The sequence below is a fragment of the Patella vulgata genome, chromosome 6 (assembly GCF_932274485.2).
Source record: "Patella vulgata chromosome 6, xgPatVulg1.2, whole genome shotgun sequence".
NCBI classification, from domain to species: domain Eukaryota; kingdom Metazoa; phylum Mollusca; class Gastropoda; family Patellidae; genus Patella; species Patella vulgata.
This window is the reverse complement of record NC_065884.2, coordinates 53,009,956-53,031,585: the sequence shown is the minus strand read 5'-3', so window position 1 is coordinate 53,031,585 and position 21,630 is coordinate 53,009,956. Positions and strand designations below refer to the sequence as shown.

General features: G+C 32.8%; 2 protein-coding genes across 4 annotated transcripts in view; one reads left to right on the top strand and one right to left on the bottom strand.

The window, feature by feature from the left end:
- The window catches only part of LOC126823462 (cytosolic carboxypeptidase 2), a 55,059-nt gene extending 48,297 nt beyond the window's left edge, over nt 1-6,762 (top strand). Inside the window, exons 35-36 of the mRNA XM_056101829.1 lie at nt 2,202-2,250; nt 4,878-6,762. Of these exons, the coding sequence (XP_055957804.1) occupies nt 2,202-2,250; nt 4,878-5,005 (177 nt within the window). The 3' untranslated portion in view covers nt 5,006-6,762. The remainder of the gene's footprint in view (nt 1-2,201; nt 2,251-4,877) is intronic.
- Nucleotides 6,763-8,023: 1,261 nt separating this feature from the next.
- LOC126823589 (RNA-binding protein 1) lies at nt 8,024-19,711 on the bottom strand. Of its 3 annotated transcripts, XM_050552507.2 has the most exons (7): nt 19,611-19,710; nt 17,638-17,881; nt 14,681-14,815; nt 12,227-12,310; nt 11,341-11,361; nt 10,753-10,788; nt 10,510-10,552 (listed from the first exon to the last, which is right to left on the bottom strand). In XM_050552507.2, exons 2-7 carry the CDS (start codon nt 17,859-17,861, stop codon nt 10,525-10,527), a joined length of 528 nt encoding a protein of 175 aa, XP_050408464.1. In that variant the 5' UTR covers nt 17,862-17,881; nt 19,611-19,710; the 3' UTR covers nt 10,510-10,524. The 3 variants fall into 3 exon arrangements, with proteins under 3 accessions (XP_050408465.1, XP_050408466.1, XP_050408464.1); XM_050552508.2 differs by lacking the exons at nt 10,510-10,552; nt 10,753-10,788 and adding an exon at nt 8,024-8,732 and having other exon boundaries at nt 19,611-19,709; XM_050552509.2 differs by lacking the exons at nt 10,510-10,552; nt 10,753-10,788; nt 14,681-14,815 and adding an exon at nt 8,024-8,732 and having other exon boundaries at nt 19,611-19,711.
- Between the last annotated feature and the right edge of the window lie 1,919 nt (nt 19,712-21,630).

Here is a 21,630-nt window from a genome sequence, read left to right as displayed (position 1 = left end):
AATATCTGTCATGAATGATATATCATTTCAAATTTAAGAAGGTGATTGTATTGCTGAATTGTCTAACGCATACTCATTAGATCACAAGTCGTACGGTTTTGAGATCCCACACTTGTATGTGACGACGAGTTGGGTCACCTGTCAAACCTTGTGGGTTTACCCTGGGTCCTCTGTTTTCTTCCAACAGCTAAAGACCTTGCCACATTTATAATCGAATTATTGAAATAAAATTCAACCATATGTTAGTCCTGGAATGACCTAGTTATGCCGTGTGGATGTTAAGCCCAATTTCTTTCTCTCTCCCTAATTTGAGGGAGTGAGTGGGTAACCACTCCAGCAATCTTTATCTATTATTCTTGGTCATTAGAAAAGTCCTACTTTAAGATAAATGTAAGATGTGGGATATGATAGTTCATCCATTCATATCCCACATAACTTATCTTTTTATAAAGCCGGTACTGCATGTTTCTTGGAGCATAATTATATTTATAAAAAGATAAGTTATATGCCATTAACTCTTATTTGATATACAATAGTCATATTCATGTTTATATCACTTCTAGATAGTAACACCATGTTGCAAGCATGATATCTCATCTAAACTATATAAATTATTGTCTCAGTCAGACCTTAAGAGAGTTATCTCTTACCATATCAATTACCATGGATCATCTGTTCTAATTTACATACAGGCCAGTCTTATATTTTTCATGTGAATTATGAAATATATCTGACATGAAAATGGACTAAATTTTCAGCTTTTTATTAACCGGTACATCTTGAATCCATGAACAGCTACATTAATGCTGGGTATGCCACTGCTGTCACAATATGATGCATGTACGTGTTGCGATTTAGTTGCTACGATACGATTAATATCACGTTTCATAACCAGGCCAATATTTACCAAGAAATAAAAACGGAAGTGAGAAAGACTTCTAAAAATTAAAGGTGAATTGTTTGCTTTCATTTCAAGAATAATTGAGGTGACTTTTCATTATGATATTGATTAGGATTACGCATAGGCGTACGGGGAAATTTTTGACTCAGGGGGCGGTGGTGGTTGGTGCCCAAAAAATGTAGTTTGGTTCTTAGTATGTTACATAATAATAATAAATTCGCTGTTAAATTGGACACATTCAAGAACACAATATCCCTTTTTTATACAACTTTTACAAAATACAATTGTGTGCCCAAATTTTCCCAGCGTTTGGTGCCCAAAATGCAGGGGCGGCCGCCCCCCCCTCCAGCCCCCCCAGCTCGTACGCCTATGGGATTACGTATATAATAGGAAAGCTGTTGTTTTCTATAAACAGGCTGTTAACTGGACAATATATTGACATATTCAGGGATATTGTTTATTGAAAATCTATATGTACACAATTATAATTTTGTTTGTATAGGAAAATAATAATATAAATGGTACTTAAATTTAAGAACCATCTGCGGATTTAGTGTGATATATGATGTTGCATACAAATGCATTATTGAAATCAGAGGTCGCAGTTGATCAATTTCAAAGTTGCATAAAAATACACAGCTAGGTTCCAAAATTTTTTTTTTTTTTTTTTTAGGGGGAGGGGGGAAATGAAACGTTATTCGCCAGGGTCCAGGTCCAATTCACTCAGGGTCCAAATTAGAAGGCCTAAAACATTTGTGGGGTCATGCTGGTTAATTTGATACCTCATATGTGGGGGTGGAATGTGGCAACGAAGCGTGACGGGCAAACATACATATACACATACACACAGACATCTTTTATTTTATTTATATAGATTTAGATAAAGAACTGACAGTTCTTGCTATAATACTTCAAAAATAGATAGTGAAAATGAATATATTGAAATTGGAGAGTTATTTACCTATTTACATTTTGAATTTGGAACAGAATTGTCAATGGGATTTTTGGAATAAATTTTGAGATTTATGGCAACTCCAACCAGACTGTATTAGGCCAAACATATGGCAATTTATACAAGCCAGACATGTTGCTAGTAGCATTAATTGAAATAATGGTAGGACAACATGAAAGGATGATATCACATCTGTATATGATTTATAATGTGCATTATAGCAAGTCATCTATATTATACTATATTATAACATGCTAGAGATATACTAGTATAGTCACTTTCTTTAGTATCTTTTTATCGGTAGTTTAGTTTTATATCAATCTCACTAACTTATTGCCATGTTTCTAGCATTTATCATCACGGAATAAATCGGCTAAAAGCAGTCGTCAACTGTTTGGTAAGCATGCTATGTGTTGTGTGTAATAATAATATACATTAATAAGCACTTTTCTTTTTTCTTGTCTGCACTAAGTTTCTCTTAATTTAATTTCTTTCCCTAGTGCTCCAGCTAACTTTTAAGCGCAGATCCAAGAAAGGGGGGGGGGTGCGCGGGAGATGACCCAAAAGAACAGATTTTGTCAATTTACTGCCGTCTATACTTATACTGAGATCAGTTCTGGATCGACAGTGGGGCACTGGCCTGAGGACTCTCCACATGAGGGGGTCCCCCTACAACAAACAATGCAGTGAATGTAGATTTGATCTGAGGAGTCCTGAACGAATCCGAGTGGAACTGATGAGACCATACCACATTTCAGTCGGTTTCAATCCCCTCCATGATTTTTCAATCATCAAGTCAAGAGGTCGGGGGTTGCATCCATAAATCAAGCATGCTAAGGCTTGATACTTTGAATACTTCAACATAACTGTGGGTACTTCTTTTTTCTAATGCATTATAGCAATGACTGCATCATGACATATTGAATTTGTCCCATCTATTCATTACTAATGAAATACACTTATCTCATGATTCTCATCTCTATATTTCCCACAGAATTACTGTCATGGTGTGATGCAAGTTGCAACTGGGTCACAGTGTTACAGTGCCAGTTTACATCATAACTTAAATGTGCATTATAGGAGATTAGATAAAGTGTTGACAGTTCTCGCCATTATAGTTGAAAACTAGATAGCGTAAATTTTAGTCAAATTGCTCCACTCTGAACCGAGATATGAGCTTTTGAGATTAGGCTAGCCACGATCACCATTACTAAAGTCGATACGATAAAAAACAAAGTCTTGACTATCCATTTTTAGATTTAATTGGTTTTCAAAAAATGTATCCCAATCCACTATAAATATCACAGACTAGCAATGGCATCGAGAGGTGATTATGGTCTGGATAAGTTAATTCAGGCCTAAAGACTAAAGAAATAGGCCTACGCGCAATAGGCAGATTTAGCTCTTGCATAATGTATGTTTAATTTATGCTGGCTCCAAAAAGCAACATGTGTTCCAGTAATCAGATTGTAGGGGAGATGCACTTAGCTTGTTTCCAATTAATTTCACATCACAAAGGATTTTATGCTGTGAAACACAAGGAATTAATAATGTATTTTGTCTCTTTTATTTCATTAATTTGTTATTTCATCCTTTAGCACTTTACCACCTCCCCTATTCCCCCCCCCCCCACCCCCTTGACTATTTTCTGGATTTCATTTTTAAAATCGTTTTCAAACTTTTATAGTGTATCTTTATATATATATATAAATGTTAATTTTGATAAAATAGAATTATCAACCTCTTAGACATACCCCGTTTCTCTGAATCCTTTCTTTGGAAAATCGAAATTGAAGAATAGATTATTTGGGAGTGTCTCTTAAATTAGCATAAGCATTGTATTTGTGAAATGACTTGTTCATAAAAAGAAACCCCAGATATTTATTTTTTTAACAGTATGTCACCAAAACCTGTTAATTTGAACAATAATTTGATTCTTTTTAGATCTAAATATTACTATTTCTCGACATATAATCAATGATGGGTATTTATTAAATGTTATTTATTATTCATATATAGAACCATGTGTCTCTATTATTTACATATTATTGACTCATTGGTTGTTTCATATTAAAAACATTTAGTTTCTTTACTCCATCATGCATCAAAGTGAAATTATAATTGTTTTTGAAGAAAGGGGAATTTGATATAATAGGATATAAATAACTTTGCTTTAGTTTAAAATAATTTTGATGGATCTGATGTGTTTTTTCGATTAGTGGTGGGACAAAATCTGTAAGATTAAATTTTCGTTTCAAAATATTATGCAGAAGTCAGTTTGTTTGCTTATTTTAGTTTTGTTTTGGGCTAAAGCTGTCAACAGAGGAACATAAAATCTATTATATATCAACAACACCAAACTTAATTTAATGGACACTTTGTACGTTTACTCAATTCCAAGAGCTTTAGTCGTTTATCCATACACTCACATTTAATATGGACGTTTAATATTGTCACCTCTTTAGTCTGTTGATAATTATAAATACCTAATGTTAACCTTATATCATGGAAGTCAAAATTATATGATTTTCTTTTAAAATAGTTTTTTTTCCCAAATATTACCATGGCAACAGTAGCAAGCTATGCACATCTATAAAGCTAGAGGGCATCTTTTGTTGTCAAGTTTTCCTCCGTACAAGATCAACAACATTCATTTTTCAAAATGATTTCTTGAAATATGTACTTTGCTTATCTGTCACATGAAAATGACATCTGTACATTTACCTTATCATCTTCATACTGCTGAGTATATGCCACTTCCAAGGATCATGTTAGAATTCAAAATTTACTGATAGCAAAAAGAATTTTGTGTATTAACTTTTAAAGTGTGTGTCCTCAGTATGTTTGTTTATTGTAAGATGTCCTACCTCAAAATTCTTATTATATGGTACCTATGGCAGAATCACTGGCAACTTGCTGCTGATGGACATTGTTTGTTTTTTTTCTTAATGCCATTCATGCTTTTAATTTTTAAACATAAATTACCATTAATAATTTTAAATGTTTTTTTTTTATCTTTTTTAGAAGCAACACCAACAAGAATCTCGCTAATGATTTGTAGTGATCACCAAGATGTCAAAAGCCAGTTTTTACCATTACATAATAACAATCGACCACCTCTGGCACGTCAACCAAATAAAAAACGATTCTAACTGCTGCCTCTTTTTAACCATTCATTAACAATGACATCCATTTTACTATATTGACGTAGACAAAACTGTAATAGTTATATCAGTAATGTTTTAATTTGTAATCAGGCTGCATTTATTTACTTCTGATATCTTGAAACAGATGCTTATTGATAGATCATTTGAACTGTACAATTTGGAGGTATATTAAACAGGCATTATGCAAGAACTAAATTTGCCTATTGCAGGTCTTTCTTTGTGCCTTAAATGTTATCAAAATTATTAATTAGACATTAATTAACTTACCAAGATCATAATCAACTGTCAATGCCATCGGATAGTCTAGAATTTCAATAGATTTAGAATTTTCTGCTTATGCGATAAGCAATTTGATTGGTCAAGACATTAGAAGGTAACAACTCTGCTTTTAATTGAGTTCAATCGTGAACATTTTCTCCTTAAACTAAGAATATATCATCAGTTTTATTGCTCGATACTTTTCAAAAAAATATGTGTGCAATTAATTAATATGTGTCATCTATTTATTTTGGGATGGCTGCCCTGGGACATTTGCCTAATTGTTAGCTTGTTAACTATTATAGTGAGAACTGTCAGCTCTTTATCTAATCTTACATATAATAATGCCCCTTTAATACATCTTTTAATCCAAATGTTTGTCAAATCTTTTGATTAGAAGTAGGTCTACATTTATATGAAGAATTTCGAGTACCAAACTTTCTTACCTCAGACAATATATATATTGAGTTTAAAAAGGTTATTTGTCCAAGTTCAATAGATTGACAGATATTATTATATGCAAACACAAACACATATATTTGCATAATATTGATTAATAGAGTGCAGTTTATTTGTCTATAATGCTAATAATTGATTTTATATTTCAATAATTTTAATAATTGATTTATTATAATCAGTCTAAAATAACTAAAACAAGAAATAAATGCTAGACATTAAAGTGTCAAATGCTGTGTTAATATCAATATACATTTTGCTTATGTAAGATGTTTAAAGTTGCTTTATGTAAGATTTAGATAAAGATCTGGCCGTTGCTACTATAATAGTTTAAAAGTACATAATAAAAAAAATGAAAATTTCACTAAAATTACTTTTTTCTAAGAGAAATTATGATTGAAAAGTATTGATTATCCATATTTACATTAAATCATTAAATGGCGAGTGTTTTAATCCATTTAATATTACAGCCATCCAATGGTCTAGAGGGTTGATTATTTATTGTCTTGCCACATGAATAAATTTATATAACATTTTAAGCCATAAGAAAGATCTGCAATAATAGGCAGATTTAGCTCTTGCATGGTTAACGTGTGCACGTGAAATAACCAGGTCAGTCATCGAGTCAAGTGGCATGGTTTTGATTCCCTGCTTGTATGTGACAAGAAGTAGAGTTGCCTTCCTAACGTAATGGCTTTTCACTGGATCTGCCAGTTTCCTCCCACTTTTAAAGACCCCTACACACAAGCAAATTATTGAAATAAAAATTGAACCATGTTATTCCCAAAATTACCTAGTTTGTGTCGAGTGGAGGTTAAACCCCATTTCTCTGTCCCTCCCTTTAAGTACAAGTAGCATTAATTTCTTGTTTTAATAGTAATCATTGTGATAGATCATACACAACCATGTTTATTGATATATTATACATCTATTATTATTGTTCATTATTGTTTTATTAATATCAAAATGTTATAGAAAATGTAAATGTTGATAATTGTTACGAACTGTGATAAAGATAGTTAAATGTCTTCAAATTAGTTATTTATTTTGATGTCTTTTGCCCCAACACATATGAATTGTGAGGGTAATTGTGAAAAGTTGTTCCAGGGTAGTGCATATAAAAGATCCCTGGGCAGAAAAATAAAATTGAAATAATTTATCTCCAGGTGTCATCATAAAACTGTCCAATGTTAGTTTCAAAGTGAGAAAGTATGTTATGTTGAGGAAACTAACACAATCTACTTTGTATACAAGTTAATATGAATATTTCTGCGAGTTGGAATAAAAATTACCATCAGTGACATTAGTAAATATACTGGTCTGTTATCACAGTGACAATGAAAATGTTACATTGCAACATTTATATGCCACAGCATTTTGTAAAACTGCGTAGAATGTATGAACACTCTTTTTCATTACATTATGCCCCCACCCATACTGCACTTTTCATCTTATTCATTGGTGACACCTACCATGCACCCCCACCCCTTACATTTTCAAGAAGTAATGTACGTACTTTCCATACATAGTGCCACTGTTTTTCAGTTTCAGAAGATAATTTGGCGTTTTGAGAAGCATCAAAATTGTAGAACTGGCTATAAAATTTAGCTCAATTTGTGATTTTCATATTTTTTGCAATTGAAACCATAATCGTATGATATACTGCACCCATTATTATTTATTGGGCTACAAAAAATATTCTAAATTATTCATTGCTACCTGAAAATGTCTTCGGGGGAAAGCTAACTTGGAACCCCCCTGGCCTCTGCTGCATTTGAAAGGAGATAATTTGATGCAAGTTTTGCGAGCACATATTACTGCCTTATGAAAAAATAAATACTTTAAGGGTGCTCTGTCATTTTGCTGGGCATTTCTGGGGCACAATTCCTAATAAATGAATTTTCCGCAAGGAATTGATATTTGAATATTTGTGGCCGTACTTCTTTGTGATACATCAGGGGCGGATCAAGGAAGTAGTTAGCCAGGTTCCCACGGGTTCATCATATAAACTATTCGTTTATTTTTTTCAAACATGCCAGGGCATAGATAACTTGACAGGAACTTAAAATAGAGTTTTGAACAATTATGACTCAAACTATAATGGGGAGAATAAGTAGCATGGATGTTATTTGATGAACTGTTCTATGATGTCATCGATATCTAGCTCAAAAATATAGTTAACCTCCATTAGGACTAAGCTTTTTTGTAAAGAAGCTTTGGTAATTTGAACCCTCCATTTGTTATATTTTTGAATCTTGGAAGCTAAAGGGTGAAGAAAAACTTTTGATACTCAGTAAAATCTTTATTTGTTAATTATAACATATCAAGAAAAACAATTTTCACACATTAAGAATGTGTTGAACTGAATATAATACCAAGTTAATGTATAAAACACATAACAAATTATGACATGATAAAATACAGTGTACAAGCATTAAACATACATACATACATGAAACATGGCCTTAAAACGCGATTTTCACAACTTTATGAAACTGGAGCTATAAAAACCCAAAAAGCAGTTATTTGGGAACTGATGACACCTATATGACTACCAATCAAAATGTTCAGAAAACAAAACACATGGAATTGCATTAAATTAAAACTGCAAACTATTTGTTGCCTAGCTATATGAATTGTTTATTACTATAGGCACTAAATAAGATGAAGCATGTTGGTTATCCTACAATGTATCAATACATCCACATCTGAACTTTTGATTTAAGTCAAGTTACTTACATTATATATATCTAATACATAAACACAAAATAAACAATATAATCAGGTATAACAAGCTGTTTGTGTATCTTGTGTGTGTATTCAATAATTATCTACAGCGGTAGGTATAGGAAAAATTCACTTGTCCTTGTCTTATTGATATTATATCTCTCCAGGCCACACCCAAAATAATCTTTTGATGAAATAAAAGTTTGTCTTCTCCTCATAAAAATTAGAAGAATTTCCCTCCATTATATGATTTGTTGTCTGATTCACTTATCTGAAAAATAGAATTTTTTGTTCAATTTAAAGATGAATTTTTATGCAGACTAGGTAGCTGATATTAAAATCAACGTATCTGATGGAACTTTGTCAACTTCCACCATACATTATTACATTACTCATTACATGAACACTTTCGTATAACTGTGGACTTTATTAAGGAACTGAAAAAGTAACAAAAACAGCATCCTTGTGAACTGCAGGTTTCACGAGTCCAATCTGTATGACTCAATAATTATATAAAATGGACAACAACACGTGCACAAATTTACAGCTATATAAAATACCATCTTTGCAGCTTCAAGCAAACTTCATGATACTGCTTATGAAAATCATTTAATAAAATGTCATAGCATGGGGTTATATTTTCTTTACATAAGAAACCTTTTAACTCTTATGAGGCATTACATAGTAAATCTGGAAAAAAATAACTACTACCCTACCAACTACAAATCTACATAAAAAAAAAAGAACAACTTTGGATAAAGTCAAATGGAATACAAATAATAACAAATTCTATTCACTATAAAGACTACTTCAGTGTGTAGTCAATATATATATATAGTCAATGAATAGAAATTCTGAAATAAAAAAAACACCATGATCCCAATAGAATGGAGACAGAGAGGGTCAAATTAATTTAATACATGATTAATTCTGTGAAACTCATAAAACCATAGAATGGACATCTATCTGTGAGACACAGATAAACAGGTGATTTAAAATACCACTTGGGGTACAAATCTTGAGTAAACCCCATATGGTCAACAAAACCTCGTTATATGTTGTTTTTTTGTATAAAAAAAAAGGAGGGGGTGGGGTGAACAAAAGAATGAATTCATATAAAGATGGGGTTTTCAGGCAGTGAAAAATATGCCCACATAACAGCCAAGTCTTTCTTGTAGCCCTCAAAGACCAGAGCATTTTAAATCTTTGTAATTAGGAGTATACTTCAAAAAACTGATCAAGAGTAACAACCCATGAGGTAATTATTAGAAAAATAATTAAAATTTGATTGGCTTCTAGTACATCCGGGTGCTAAATCATTAAGTATTTGCATATCATGAAAATAAGGAGATCACGTGACTAAGTGGGTAAGACGCTGGCTCGCTAGCCTGGAGGTCGGGTGTTTGATCCCTGTCCTTGTCAGTGATGCAGGACGGAGGGTCTGACAAGAACAGTTGTCTAGTTGTTCGGATAGGACGAAAAACCGAGGTCCCGTGTACATATTGCTGTGCACGTAAAAGATCCCTTGGCAGATGGAATAAGATATAAGAGTAGGCCGTAGCGCCGCTGCCCGGGCAAAATTTCCCTCATAGCACACTGTATGGCGTAAGCCCGTCTTCATTAGCCCAGTTTAGGAGCAGAACAGTAGGACATTAAACCCCATTTCATTTCATTTAAATAAATCATTAAATGTTTGTGTGTTGTGAAAATAATAACTATATATATACACACACACAGTGTTTATTTTCATGATATGCAAAGACTTAATGATTTAGCACCTGGATGAACTATATATGTATAATAATAGAAAATATCAATCAGATAACTTTGGCTTCTAGTTAAATGGGCAACCACATTTCAATGTAGGCTTATAAAAGTTGTAATGGAGAAAAGAGATCTAAAATGGTATAAAATGGGAATCTACAAACTTCAACCTAAAATTAAGATTTTTGATAGCAGTTACCTTGAATTATATGTAGAGACTTGTATACAAACTCTCCCTACAGATGAAGAATATGACAAAAAGTATGACTTTAATGATGAGCTAAATGAACTCAGCAACCTTATGAAGACCACATGTAGATGAGTAAACTTTTGAATAAAAAAAGCAAAAATTTCAACTGATGAAATGTGGGTAAACTAAAAGAACTCCTCACTAAATACTGTTTCACTTTCAAGAATTAAACAGGGTTGATGCTTCTTTTGTAAAATATCACCTTGACTTCATAATTTTGAAAAGACACACGTAAATTAAAATCAGTATTGTTCACAATATTTTAAAATAAATTTACCTTTTCACCCTGTCATAGTAGTCTAACATCATTTTCCTGATAACATAATATACAGTGTATAAATATATATCGCCAATCAATTAATCAAAATTACATCCACATTTGTCATTAATTTCTTTACCGTTCAAAACCATTATTCTTTCAATAAGCATATAGTTGTAATCAAATTAATAACACTAATTCTGTTTACTTCTAAGAAGTATAATTAAATTTTCTCATAATCAAGTAAAATACACATATGGAAAGAAGTTAAATTTAAACAGGCCAATTTTATGTAACCATGATTGAGCTACAAGGAGTCCAGCAGAATTGGAGAAATGGGAGAGGTGAATTGGATACAAAACTAAAAACTAGAAATAAGTTGAAAACTTGATGTAGAAATGTAAACAAACTATTGTAAACTGATTTTAATCAAATCATTTGAATAAAAGGAGGGTTGAAAGGTAAAGAGAGGATTTCTACTGATTGAAACTATAAAATCCAATCCAGTTAATAGTAAAAGATAACTAACTCCAAAGTATAATATGACCAGTTGCAGTAGAAAATAGATATAGATCTCCTTAATCCACACTATCAAGCAGCACAAACCTTTCTTCTGAATAGATGCTCCTATAAACAATATAATCATAGTAATCTAACAAACCATGATATAATACATGTATAACTGATGATGTAACCTATATGTATGATATAATGACTATAATAACTGATAATGATGATAATCATCTTTATTTCTTACACAATATATTGCCCTTTCCCCCCAATATCAGTATGAAATAATTATCTTAACAACTTCAACTTTCAAAGAAAAAACAAAAAACAGCATCCTTTAAACAAAAAAAACAAACAAACATGGAAGTACATAAATGAAAGGTAATTTGGAAAAGGAAATTTCCAATTTAACTTTTTCTATGTGTCAAATCAACAAAAAAATTTATTTATAAAGTATGGTATGATTTCCGTCAAGTTTTTTCTTTGACGAATCAAATGTGACTCTTTCTGATTTATATGTGGAATAACTCTACTAAAATGATCTAAATGATTGTAGGCAGTATGGTATTAAATAAAGCATTTTTGGGGTTCTAGTTAAAAGAATATAGAATTACAAAAATTAAAAACAAATCTTTTCTGTAAATTAACTGAAACAAATATCATGTTTTACTAGTTTCTATGTTGACTGAAAAAAGGCATCCTATTTTGTTCTCTATTCGTTGTTTCAGCTTAAGTTATCAAAATCCATTTCTGATTTGTTGTTCATTCAAATTTTAAATGAACTCATTTAAAGCAAGCGACTTTTAATTAGCTAGAAGACACATACCATATGCTAGTCTTTTAGACTGACATGGATCGGTTTTATGCCCCTTTCTATCAAAATGATGGCTAATAATTTCAAAATTAATATAGCTTTCTGGATAGTATTTAGACAAGTGGAACCAGTCTAGTTATAAGACCTAATGCTGAATTCAAACTGTACCTGCTTCTGCTGCGTCGTCGGGGACTTGGAGACCTTGAGCGCCCTCTTGACAGACTTCTACTTCTGCGTCTTGGAGAAAATGACCTGCAAACACACCATATAATTTGATTAATGCTTTGTACGATTTTCATTTATCATTCCTACACAATGTTATATAACAAAGCCAGTATAGAGTGACTAAACTTACCGACAACTAAAAACGAAAGTGCACAAGGTATGGTTATACTAAACTTGCCAACTGCATGTACCTATGCATTTCAGCTCTTGAAAACAGAAAGTCAATAAGCTTACATTTCATAATACAAATTATAGCACAAGCATGTGCATGCATCTGATTTATGAAATTTTTGAAACAAAGTAGATCAAATGTGTAATAAATCTTAGTACAGTTAAAATGATATCAGTATGTCATTAATTCTTAAAGTAAAGGGTCTTTCTTTAGGCCTTTTCATGTTAAATAAACTATTAATTAGACATTTATTTACATGACAAGATCATAATCAGCTCTCTTTGCCATCCGATGAGTCTGATTTTAAACAGACATGATTCCGATCTTCGGCTCAACAACGGTTGACTATTAACCATGAAAATGGATATTAAATCGAGACTTTGTTTATTGTAACAATGACAATCACTGCCACAGTGTTACATGTATTTGACTGACAATTTTTAACATATATTATCTATTTTTTTTTAAGTATTATACATGTATTTCTTTATCTAATCAACCATAATGCCACTTTAAAACAAAAAGGGTGTTGAGCCCATAAAACCTTTGGTAATACCCAAGTTACAAATTGTGTCAAAATTATGAAAACAACAATAATTATAATACCTATGTTATTCTCATTTTAACTGTACAAAACAAATCACACATGTATTTAAAGATTAAAAGTTTTTGTGGTATTAGAATTAGTGACACAACAACCAAACTATAGTGTATTTCATCAGTTCCCTAATAAAAATTTGGGATGAAATGCACTAATTTAATTTTTCTAATTTCAAATATATTTACTGGTAGTCCAACTAAGAAATGGATTTTATTGATATTGGGCGCTTAAAAATATTGACATAATTCTAAAGATATTTCCCCTTTAACTATGCATTTTGTTCTTTCAATGAAGATCAGAACGGCTCTGAAATTATCTAACTCAATCAGTAAAGGCCAGATCACAGGGGAAACTCCTACTAAGATAGTATAGGAAATCCCTGCAATTTACTATCAACAAATGTTATATATTTGTTGATAACAGCCTGTCTGGTTGGCAATTTTTCATCATTTAAATATAATATATCAGCCAATGGAAAACTGTGTTTCATATTGTACACAAACCGACCGATAATACCGTCTTGCCGCCAGAGTAATGAAAACTAGCAGCCGATGTCTTAGTTAGGATTTAATATACATGTATTATGAGGAACTGGATGGAATTCATTTTAAACTTGAACATTATTCCAAATTTTTTTTTTTTTTTTTTTTTTTTTTTTTTAAATGGGATTATGAAATACACTATAGTAATAGTAAATTTTATACACTGTTATACACAAATATTTCTACTATATGATAGAGAGACAGCCTTAATCCTACACAAAACCCATACCCTTTTATAGAACTATAGTTGGGATGGACGAAGGGTGTTACGATGAATACCAGTGGTGAAATCAACTGGTAGATAATGGTGAAAAGTTGAAATCGATGATCGATGGAGGAATTGTTGAGCAAAGTTGATGTCTTTTGAGGTGGAATTGTTGAAGACTATCAGTTGGAGGGAGGCGGTGCCATTTATTTTTTGTAGCCAAGTTGGAGAACTGCGCTGATTTATTTTTTGTTGAACAGCACACGCTGGCAGCAGCAGAAGCGATGTTAGGCTGACGTTATCGTCCCAATATTTGTATAGACGGACGAAGATGCCTTGTTTTCGGTGAACTGACTGTTGTTCGTAGAGTTATCACTAGTAGAATCAAGATACAAGTACGCGGCGATCAACGGTGAACTTTAGTCTAGGATGTTGCAGAAGCCTGTAATTGTTGCATTGAAAAGAAAAGGAGGATTATGACCAATCGTTTTTAAATGTGCATAATATTTCCATTTTTTTCAACACATAAATAAAGTAAGATATATACATAGGCTAACAGAAATCGACAACATACACAAGGAATAAGAAAGAAAAAAATATTTTACATTTATTCATAAGTCCTTGAGAGGGAGACTCAATTCAAATCTATGCTCATCGATATTGACATCCTTGAGATAAATTGTAATCTGAAATCTAACCTAAACTATTTCTTAAATAAGAGTATTTATGGTTTGGTTGGACAATCATAGGTATCTTATGACTGATTAATTTCATTGTTGTTACATGGCACTGATCCCAAGTTAGTTATGGTTGTTACCACATTATCCCTTCTCAACACCATGATCCCAAATTGTGACAGATTGACTTATGTTCTTACCTAGATCGGCCACGTCGAGGAGGTCTGTAGTCATCATATGAACTTCCTCCGCCACGTCTCACTGGTGGTCCACGACTTCCCCATCGTGATTTTCCAGAAGACATCTCTACCCTCACTCGTCGACCATTTATTCTCCTGTTAAAGGTAATATGTTGATTAAATGGAAGTAATATGGAAGCCAAGTTGTACCATTATTCGTATGGGTATCAATATAATGTCTTAGGATCCTAATGTACATGTACATGCAGTCTTACATGTATCTTGTTAAACAAATGAGGGTTCACTGTCTAATCAACACAATATATTATATCTGTCATTTGGTCAGGTTTTAGTTACAAAAGTTAGGGTGACCCACCATAAATATATATCTCCAAATATCTCGACAATTACGCCACAATATTTATATATATGCCAAGCCTCAAATCAGTTTCACACAATTATAGTCACTAAATAAACGATCATGTTGTACTTAATAAGCTATGACCATTGATCATCTATAAATAATAGACTGAAAACTGGTTCCAAGTTGTGTCCATAACATCCAGACACTTTTGAGTAAAAGATAAGTTACGTGCCCTTGTTTTGAAATTAGTCTCGCTTAACCAGTCTATTGACCATTCTATGTCTGATTGACAGGTCGGGATAATCAAGACTACTTTTTTACGAAACATAACAGAAAGCTAGAACAAGAAATTGAATTTAGAAATAAGCACTTTAGACAACTCAACAATTGTTTTAAGAAACTTGTAAAAGTAAAATGAAACTACTGCTAGTATCATGTTCCTGCTAAAGAAAGTGATTCAGAGATAGTATTTGTACTAATCCAAAAGATGCCGCTCTTAACGATACAGTTAATGATAAAGCAATTTAAAAAATAAAACAAACGTAATTACTAAAGCTGCTGTAATAATCAAGAAGCTAAATTTTACTGCTATTCAAAATCGTCAACAATAGATTTTTTACGGCTGTAATAGTTGATATATTTGTAGAGAATTGCACGTGCCATGGCTATTTATCGACTCAAAACGAGTGCGGGGTATTCAGAAATCAGTTCGAGACACGCAACTGAAGCGTGCACATTTAGCAGTGTCGAGACCAACTTTCTGTAAAGTGCACGGGTCACCCTACAAAAGTGTTTTATATTTGATTTAAAATTAATTAATCAGGCATCACAGTCTTCAAAGTGTTCAGTTTGAATACAATGTCATTGATTTGTGACATGTCCAAGATAGTGGGTTGTTGCTCTTTTACTTTTTAAATTCAGATGTGTTTAGGTGAGAGCAACAAATCACTCTCCTTTTATTTAAAGCAATGTCAGTTACGTAAGAAATGATAAATCAGGATTCAGGCCCAAGATGTTCCAAGATGATGAATCCAAAAGATGCTCTAGGTGAGTACATGTAATTTCCAAGGTGCATGGTAATAGTTATGATATTGATATGGTATATGTACAGCCTACATGTACTTCGTGTACATCTTAACTCAAATAAGCTAATCTTAAATAACCACATTGTCAGATTCATATTTCTGACAGGGCCTTTTGGAATAAATTCCATCTGAATGAGGTACAAATATAAATTTAAAGTAAAGATTTAATTTGTTATAATACCAATACTCCAGACAAGGTACATGTATATGGTTCTTTGTGTTTCAGTGTATTGGTAATGTAAACAATAATTCAGTGGTTTGAGTTCAAAGAAAGGTACATGTATGGAAAAAGACTGGAAAATGGTTCTGGTGTACATTTAGTCCAAAAATTTTCAACTTCAATGACACTGCTACATTATTGTTATTGTCGTTGACAAATCAGTCGAGTTTAATTTGATCCAAAGGGGCATGACCCAGCACAGATTCAATCAATGCATCTACTGTTAATTTTGCACGTCATCATATCATTATACATGTACCATCCAAATTTAAAAACCAGCTGTTGCTCCATTGTCTGATTGAATTGTTAAAGCAAGATTAACTTGAAAACAGTACAACAATAGATTTATAAACACTATCAGCCAGTATCAGCATATCAATAACACCAACCTACATATGTATGAGCCCTCACATCATTGACTCGAGTAGAAGTTAATGATTGTAGGATTTCTAGTATTGACAATAAGATTATATAGACCCTACTTATACTACTATGGTATTGATTTACTTTCTAGACATTAAGATATCGGTAACAGTCTTTGACCTGTAGTTTAATATCAATCTTATAAATTACAATATGTTGACAGTTACATTCATGTGTACACTATTTAAAAAAATAAATCCAACAGGATGAATTACTGAATACCACCACACTAAATATTATAAAGTGATAGAATTGTTTGATGATCTCAATATCACGGAGTTAATTCCGGGACAATTTGCAAAAACTGTACAGTCAACTCATGTCTATTGATGTTCCATGAATACATGTACATGTACCTTCAAACAAAATTTCTGATGTCTATCATATAATGAATTCTCTTTACTGTAAATATGTCTTCATCAATGTGTGGACAGAAGCTGTAGTTTACACACTTGTAATATAGTGAAGAGAAAATTTTGGAAGCATCTATCAATAAAAAGGGTGAGTAATCGATCGACAAGGCTGAGTATATACAGTCGATAGATTAACTCTTTATCAGAAGGAATATTAACTGTTGAACTGTCAAAATTAACCACTCTGCTTTACTATTTATGGTGTATTTCTCTGTAATTTGAAATCTTGCCACATGAAACATTTTGACACATAAGTACATTATCTACATGTACTGGATTCCTAAAATGGATAAACTGTAAATGGTTATTCTGAAGAGAATAGTACAGGCTGCACGTATGTCCCTTGCTTAAACTTAAATTTAAAAGAAATTAATGAAACCATTTAAAGGAAAAATAAAGAAATGTAGTAAAATAAACCCTCTACCCAAGGACCCATTTTTCTTAAAAATTATGAAAAGATATATGCTACTCACGATCCATCTAAACCTCGAGCAGCATCTTCAGCATCTCTTGGATCTTCAAATTCTACAAATGCGAATCCTGGAGGTTTTCTAGCTATCCACACATTTCTTAACGGTCCATATTTTGCAAATTTTTCCTCCAGTTCTTGTTTTGCCGCACCATAGCCTAAATCTCCAACATATATTTTACAGTCTAATTTCCAATCTTTGTGGTTGGTTGAATTACTTCGTGACATGATGAATTATAACATAAAGCCTAAAAACAAACAAAAATGGTAAGATTGAATAGGGTGCGGAAAACAGTGCTTTTTAATATCAATATGGAATAGTGTAGATGAAGATTAAATCATTCATATTTTTAACACATTCCATCTACAGGAGATACATTCATGTACGCATTTCATATGTTTTACAAGATAAGGTACCGTACAAGTGTGCAAAGTGGATATCAAAAGGAACGCAAACCAAAACGGCCAAACTTCATCTTTTGTCAAAACCACCAAAAAGTTATCAAAATATATGGTCATTTTTACTTTAAAAAAACTTTTCTCTGTTTTGCCCAAATATTTTCATATCTTGTTTAAGGGACCGTACAAAGACTTTTGTCAAAAATTTATATTTTTACCAAAGCTTCTAGTGGAATTTTATGATTTGTATTATATTTTTCAATAAATTTTTTTGACATTTTATCAAATTCTATATTTTTATAACGTTTTTATCACATTTCATGACTTTTTATATTTTTATCTCCAGCCCATGACATGAAGTCGTGATCAGCCAGTGTTATGCGGATAAGGACATCCCACCAGTAGCACTGGTGGTATTAATGGTCACATTCATCTTCTCCTATGTTCATGAAATTAAATGGGGTTTAACCTCCTACTGTTCTGCTCCGACTGCGCTAATGAAGATGGGCATATGCCATACAGTGTAGTATGATGGGGGAAGTTTTTCCCGGACAGCTGTGTTCGGCCTGTCCTTATATCGAATTCGAACTGCCAAGGGATCTCCCTTCCCAGGCCCACAGCCCTGCACCAGTGACATGGAGGAACCATGGTGAATGAACTTTCATTGCCAAAGCAGGTTTCGAACACAGGACCTGCAAGTTAGTGAGCCGTCTTACCCGAGCCACCATGACTCCCTCCTATTTTCATATATACACATATCATTGACTTAACACAGTCAAATAGAAAATGAAGCCGCAGCGAGCTGGTGGTCATAAAAAAATGCCTAGATCATCTTACTGACATCCGGATTTATTAGTATTACAAATACATGTATGAATAGAAATTTATTATTGGGAGTTTTATATTTCTTATGTTATTTTTCAAGTTGGTGATCATTTTATGAGAAATGACTAAACTTTATCAAATATCATACTTTATGAAAATAGAAATGTTTTTATATTGTACGGTCACTGTTTCCCTGTATCATTACGACATGAACATAATCATAAACGAAACAGATGGGCTAATCCTAATTGGTTTTAACATACAGTATTGATATACATGTAAAGGTATGAACATTTCAAGTGCTGATTGGTATTATGAAGCCATTGATTAGATTAGGCTAATCATTTGGATGAAACTACAAAGACTATGGATGGAGAAAATGACGGGTCCACCTCGAAGGTATTGGTGGAATGGTGAGACTACCCAGAATTAAGAGGTTTGATGGTTGAAACCAAATGCAATTGGCATTAGCTAAAATAAAAATATTAACAGAAGTTGAAGCAAAATCGAGCTTTACGCCTCGCCGAAAAAGTTAAGCCGATTTTTGGTAGCGTTGCCGTTGGACTTATTTTACAGAAAACAATGGCTGACCTCACTCTACTCTATAAAACACAACAGCGGTTATTCTAATTCTATTTCTCCTTTAATCCAGAAAGACAGTGTATATTTATCCAAAGCACAAAGACATTCTTACACTCCAGTACAAACCTTAAAATAAAGAAATTTTGAGATAAATTTACGTTAAATACCAACCAACTCTTTTGATAATGCACTTCTCAAGCATAAAATTTAGTCTCGCACAAATTAAAGTAGGTCACTTTTCATTGGTTAAAATTCCGGAGGTGTGCTGACGTTTACAGCTGTCACGTGTCTCATTGGTCAAGTTTACCAGGGCTTTTATTACTGGACACCAACGTGTTTATTTTAACTCTATTAAACGAACGACACATGAATTCTAATAGTGTCATAATAATGCTTTGATACAAAGTGTATTTTCTCAAGCATAGAGAAAAGAAAACATATTATAACCCTGTTAACTTCTGTTTGGTTAAAGTGAAATCAACATATCTGAAATTCCTGTTTATTTGTCTATAATACTAATAGTATAGTAAATTAGTATAATAAATTTTATTGCCAAGGCTATTATTTCAATATTTGCCCCCGGGGGCCTGATCCTTAAATCCCCACAGGGCCACGTGTGTTCATTGAGTAAGGCTCAGGCTTACAAGTTCGATCCAAGTCTTTGACGAGAAAGGTGCTCAGGTATTTCCACAGTGGATCCCTCTGTCAGTGGGGCAGGACGGAGATTCTGGTTGGGAACATCATCCGGTTGTTCGGATTGTGTGAAAAACAGTGGACCGTTGGTAGATATTGGTGCAATATTGCTGGTGGAATTCAGTGGTGTATACATGCGCCTGTCTTTTTTAGCCCATTTGGTGCAGAAAAGTAGCACATTAACCCACCCCCATTTCATTCATATATTCCCCAAAACGTACATATTTGAGACACAAGTCAGATTATTTCTATAAATTTCTATATAAATATTCAGATAGATTAGCTCTATAATGGTATAAAGCTGACCTTTCATTTAACAGTAGTATTAATTTTTCAACTGTGCAAGTTTGTACGCATCCCTGTATCAACACCCGCTTAATTTTTCACTGGAGTCCAATTATTCCTTACTATTTACATAAAAATAAGTAAAGAATATAAGATTGCTGTTCAACATCATCATGCATGTCCCCTTTTCTGAAGATTTATATGGTATTTTTTGCAGGTTATTTTTATGTTCACCACACTAGAACAGGAAAACCAGTCCACTTTATGCACATACATTTAATGTGGAAGTTTATTGATGTCACCTGTGTTATGTAGTTTAAGCAATACAGAAATGACTGAGCTAAAAGACTGAAGTAATACAGGACAGAGATAAGAAACTTGGGATTGGTCATTGTGGATGTAATTCAGAATTTCAAACTGCCTTCAGCAAACATTTCCCCCAGTTTAATTTATTATCCAATATTGTGCATCAGTATCAGATAAAGTTCTAGATGAGATTTTCCAAAGTCCAAAAGTGGTCATTTTGCCCCATCTCATACAAGACACAAGTGCTCAAATAGTCAAACAAACATAGCCCTACCACTCCCCTAACAATTTACACAGAATTAAAGATACATTATGGGAGATTAGATAAAGAGCTGACAGTTCTCGCTGTAATAGTTAAAAACTAGATAATGTAAAGGTAATTTGTTGAAAATTTCAGTCAAATTCGTCCACTATGAACCGAGATATCAGTTTTGTAAATTTCTGCCTAGCCTCGTTCATCATTACTAAAGTTAGTACGCTAAAAAGCATAGTCTCGATTATCCATTGTTTTGATTTAATTATCAATGAGCTTTTGCAGCATATAGGATTCTAATCCATCTGATATCGAAGGCTAGCGTTGACATCTCGAGAGTTGATTATGGTCTGGATAAGTTAATTAATGTCTAATTAATAATTTAGATAAGATTTCAGGCCTAAAGAAAGACCTGCGATAGGCGGATTTAGCTCTTGCATAATGCATGTTTAAGTAACCAAGACAAAAACAAATTACTTGAGAAAATGCCCAATTTAACATTGCGATAATTTCTATGCTTTACCATTGTCTTGCCAAGTGCCTGTGCAAATTCTTGAAACAGACTGGGCTTATTTGCTTAGTCATGAACACTACTGAAATCCGAGAGGTGCATCCAGTATTTTGCACTTACCAATGAAGACACAGTGTGCATTT

What these genes read in the sequence shown, in the direction of transcription:
- LOC126823589 (XM_050552507.2), bottom strand. Translation starts at nt 17,861, where the DNA reads ATGTCACGAAGTAATTCAACCAACCACAAAGATTGGAAATTAGACTGT. An exon ending in GCTCGAGGTTTAGATGGATC is followed by an intron (nt 14,816 to 17,637) that starts GTGAGTAGCATA and finishes TACCTTTAACAG; the next exon opens with GAGAATAAATGGTCGACGAG. An exon ending in CCTCGACGTGGCCGATCTAG is followed by an intron (nt 12,311 to 14,680) that starts GTAAGAACATAA and finishes GTGTGTTTGCAG; the next exon opens with GTCATTTTCTCCAAGACGCA.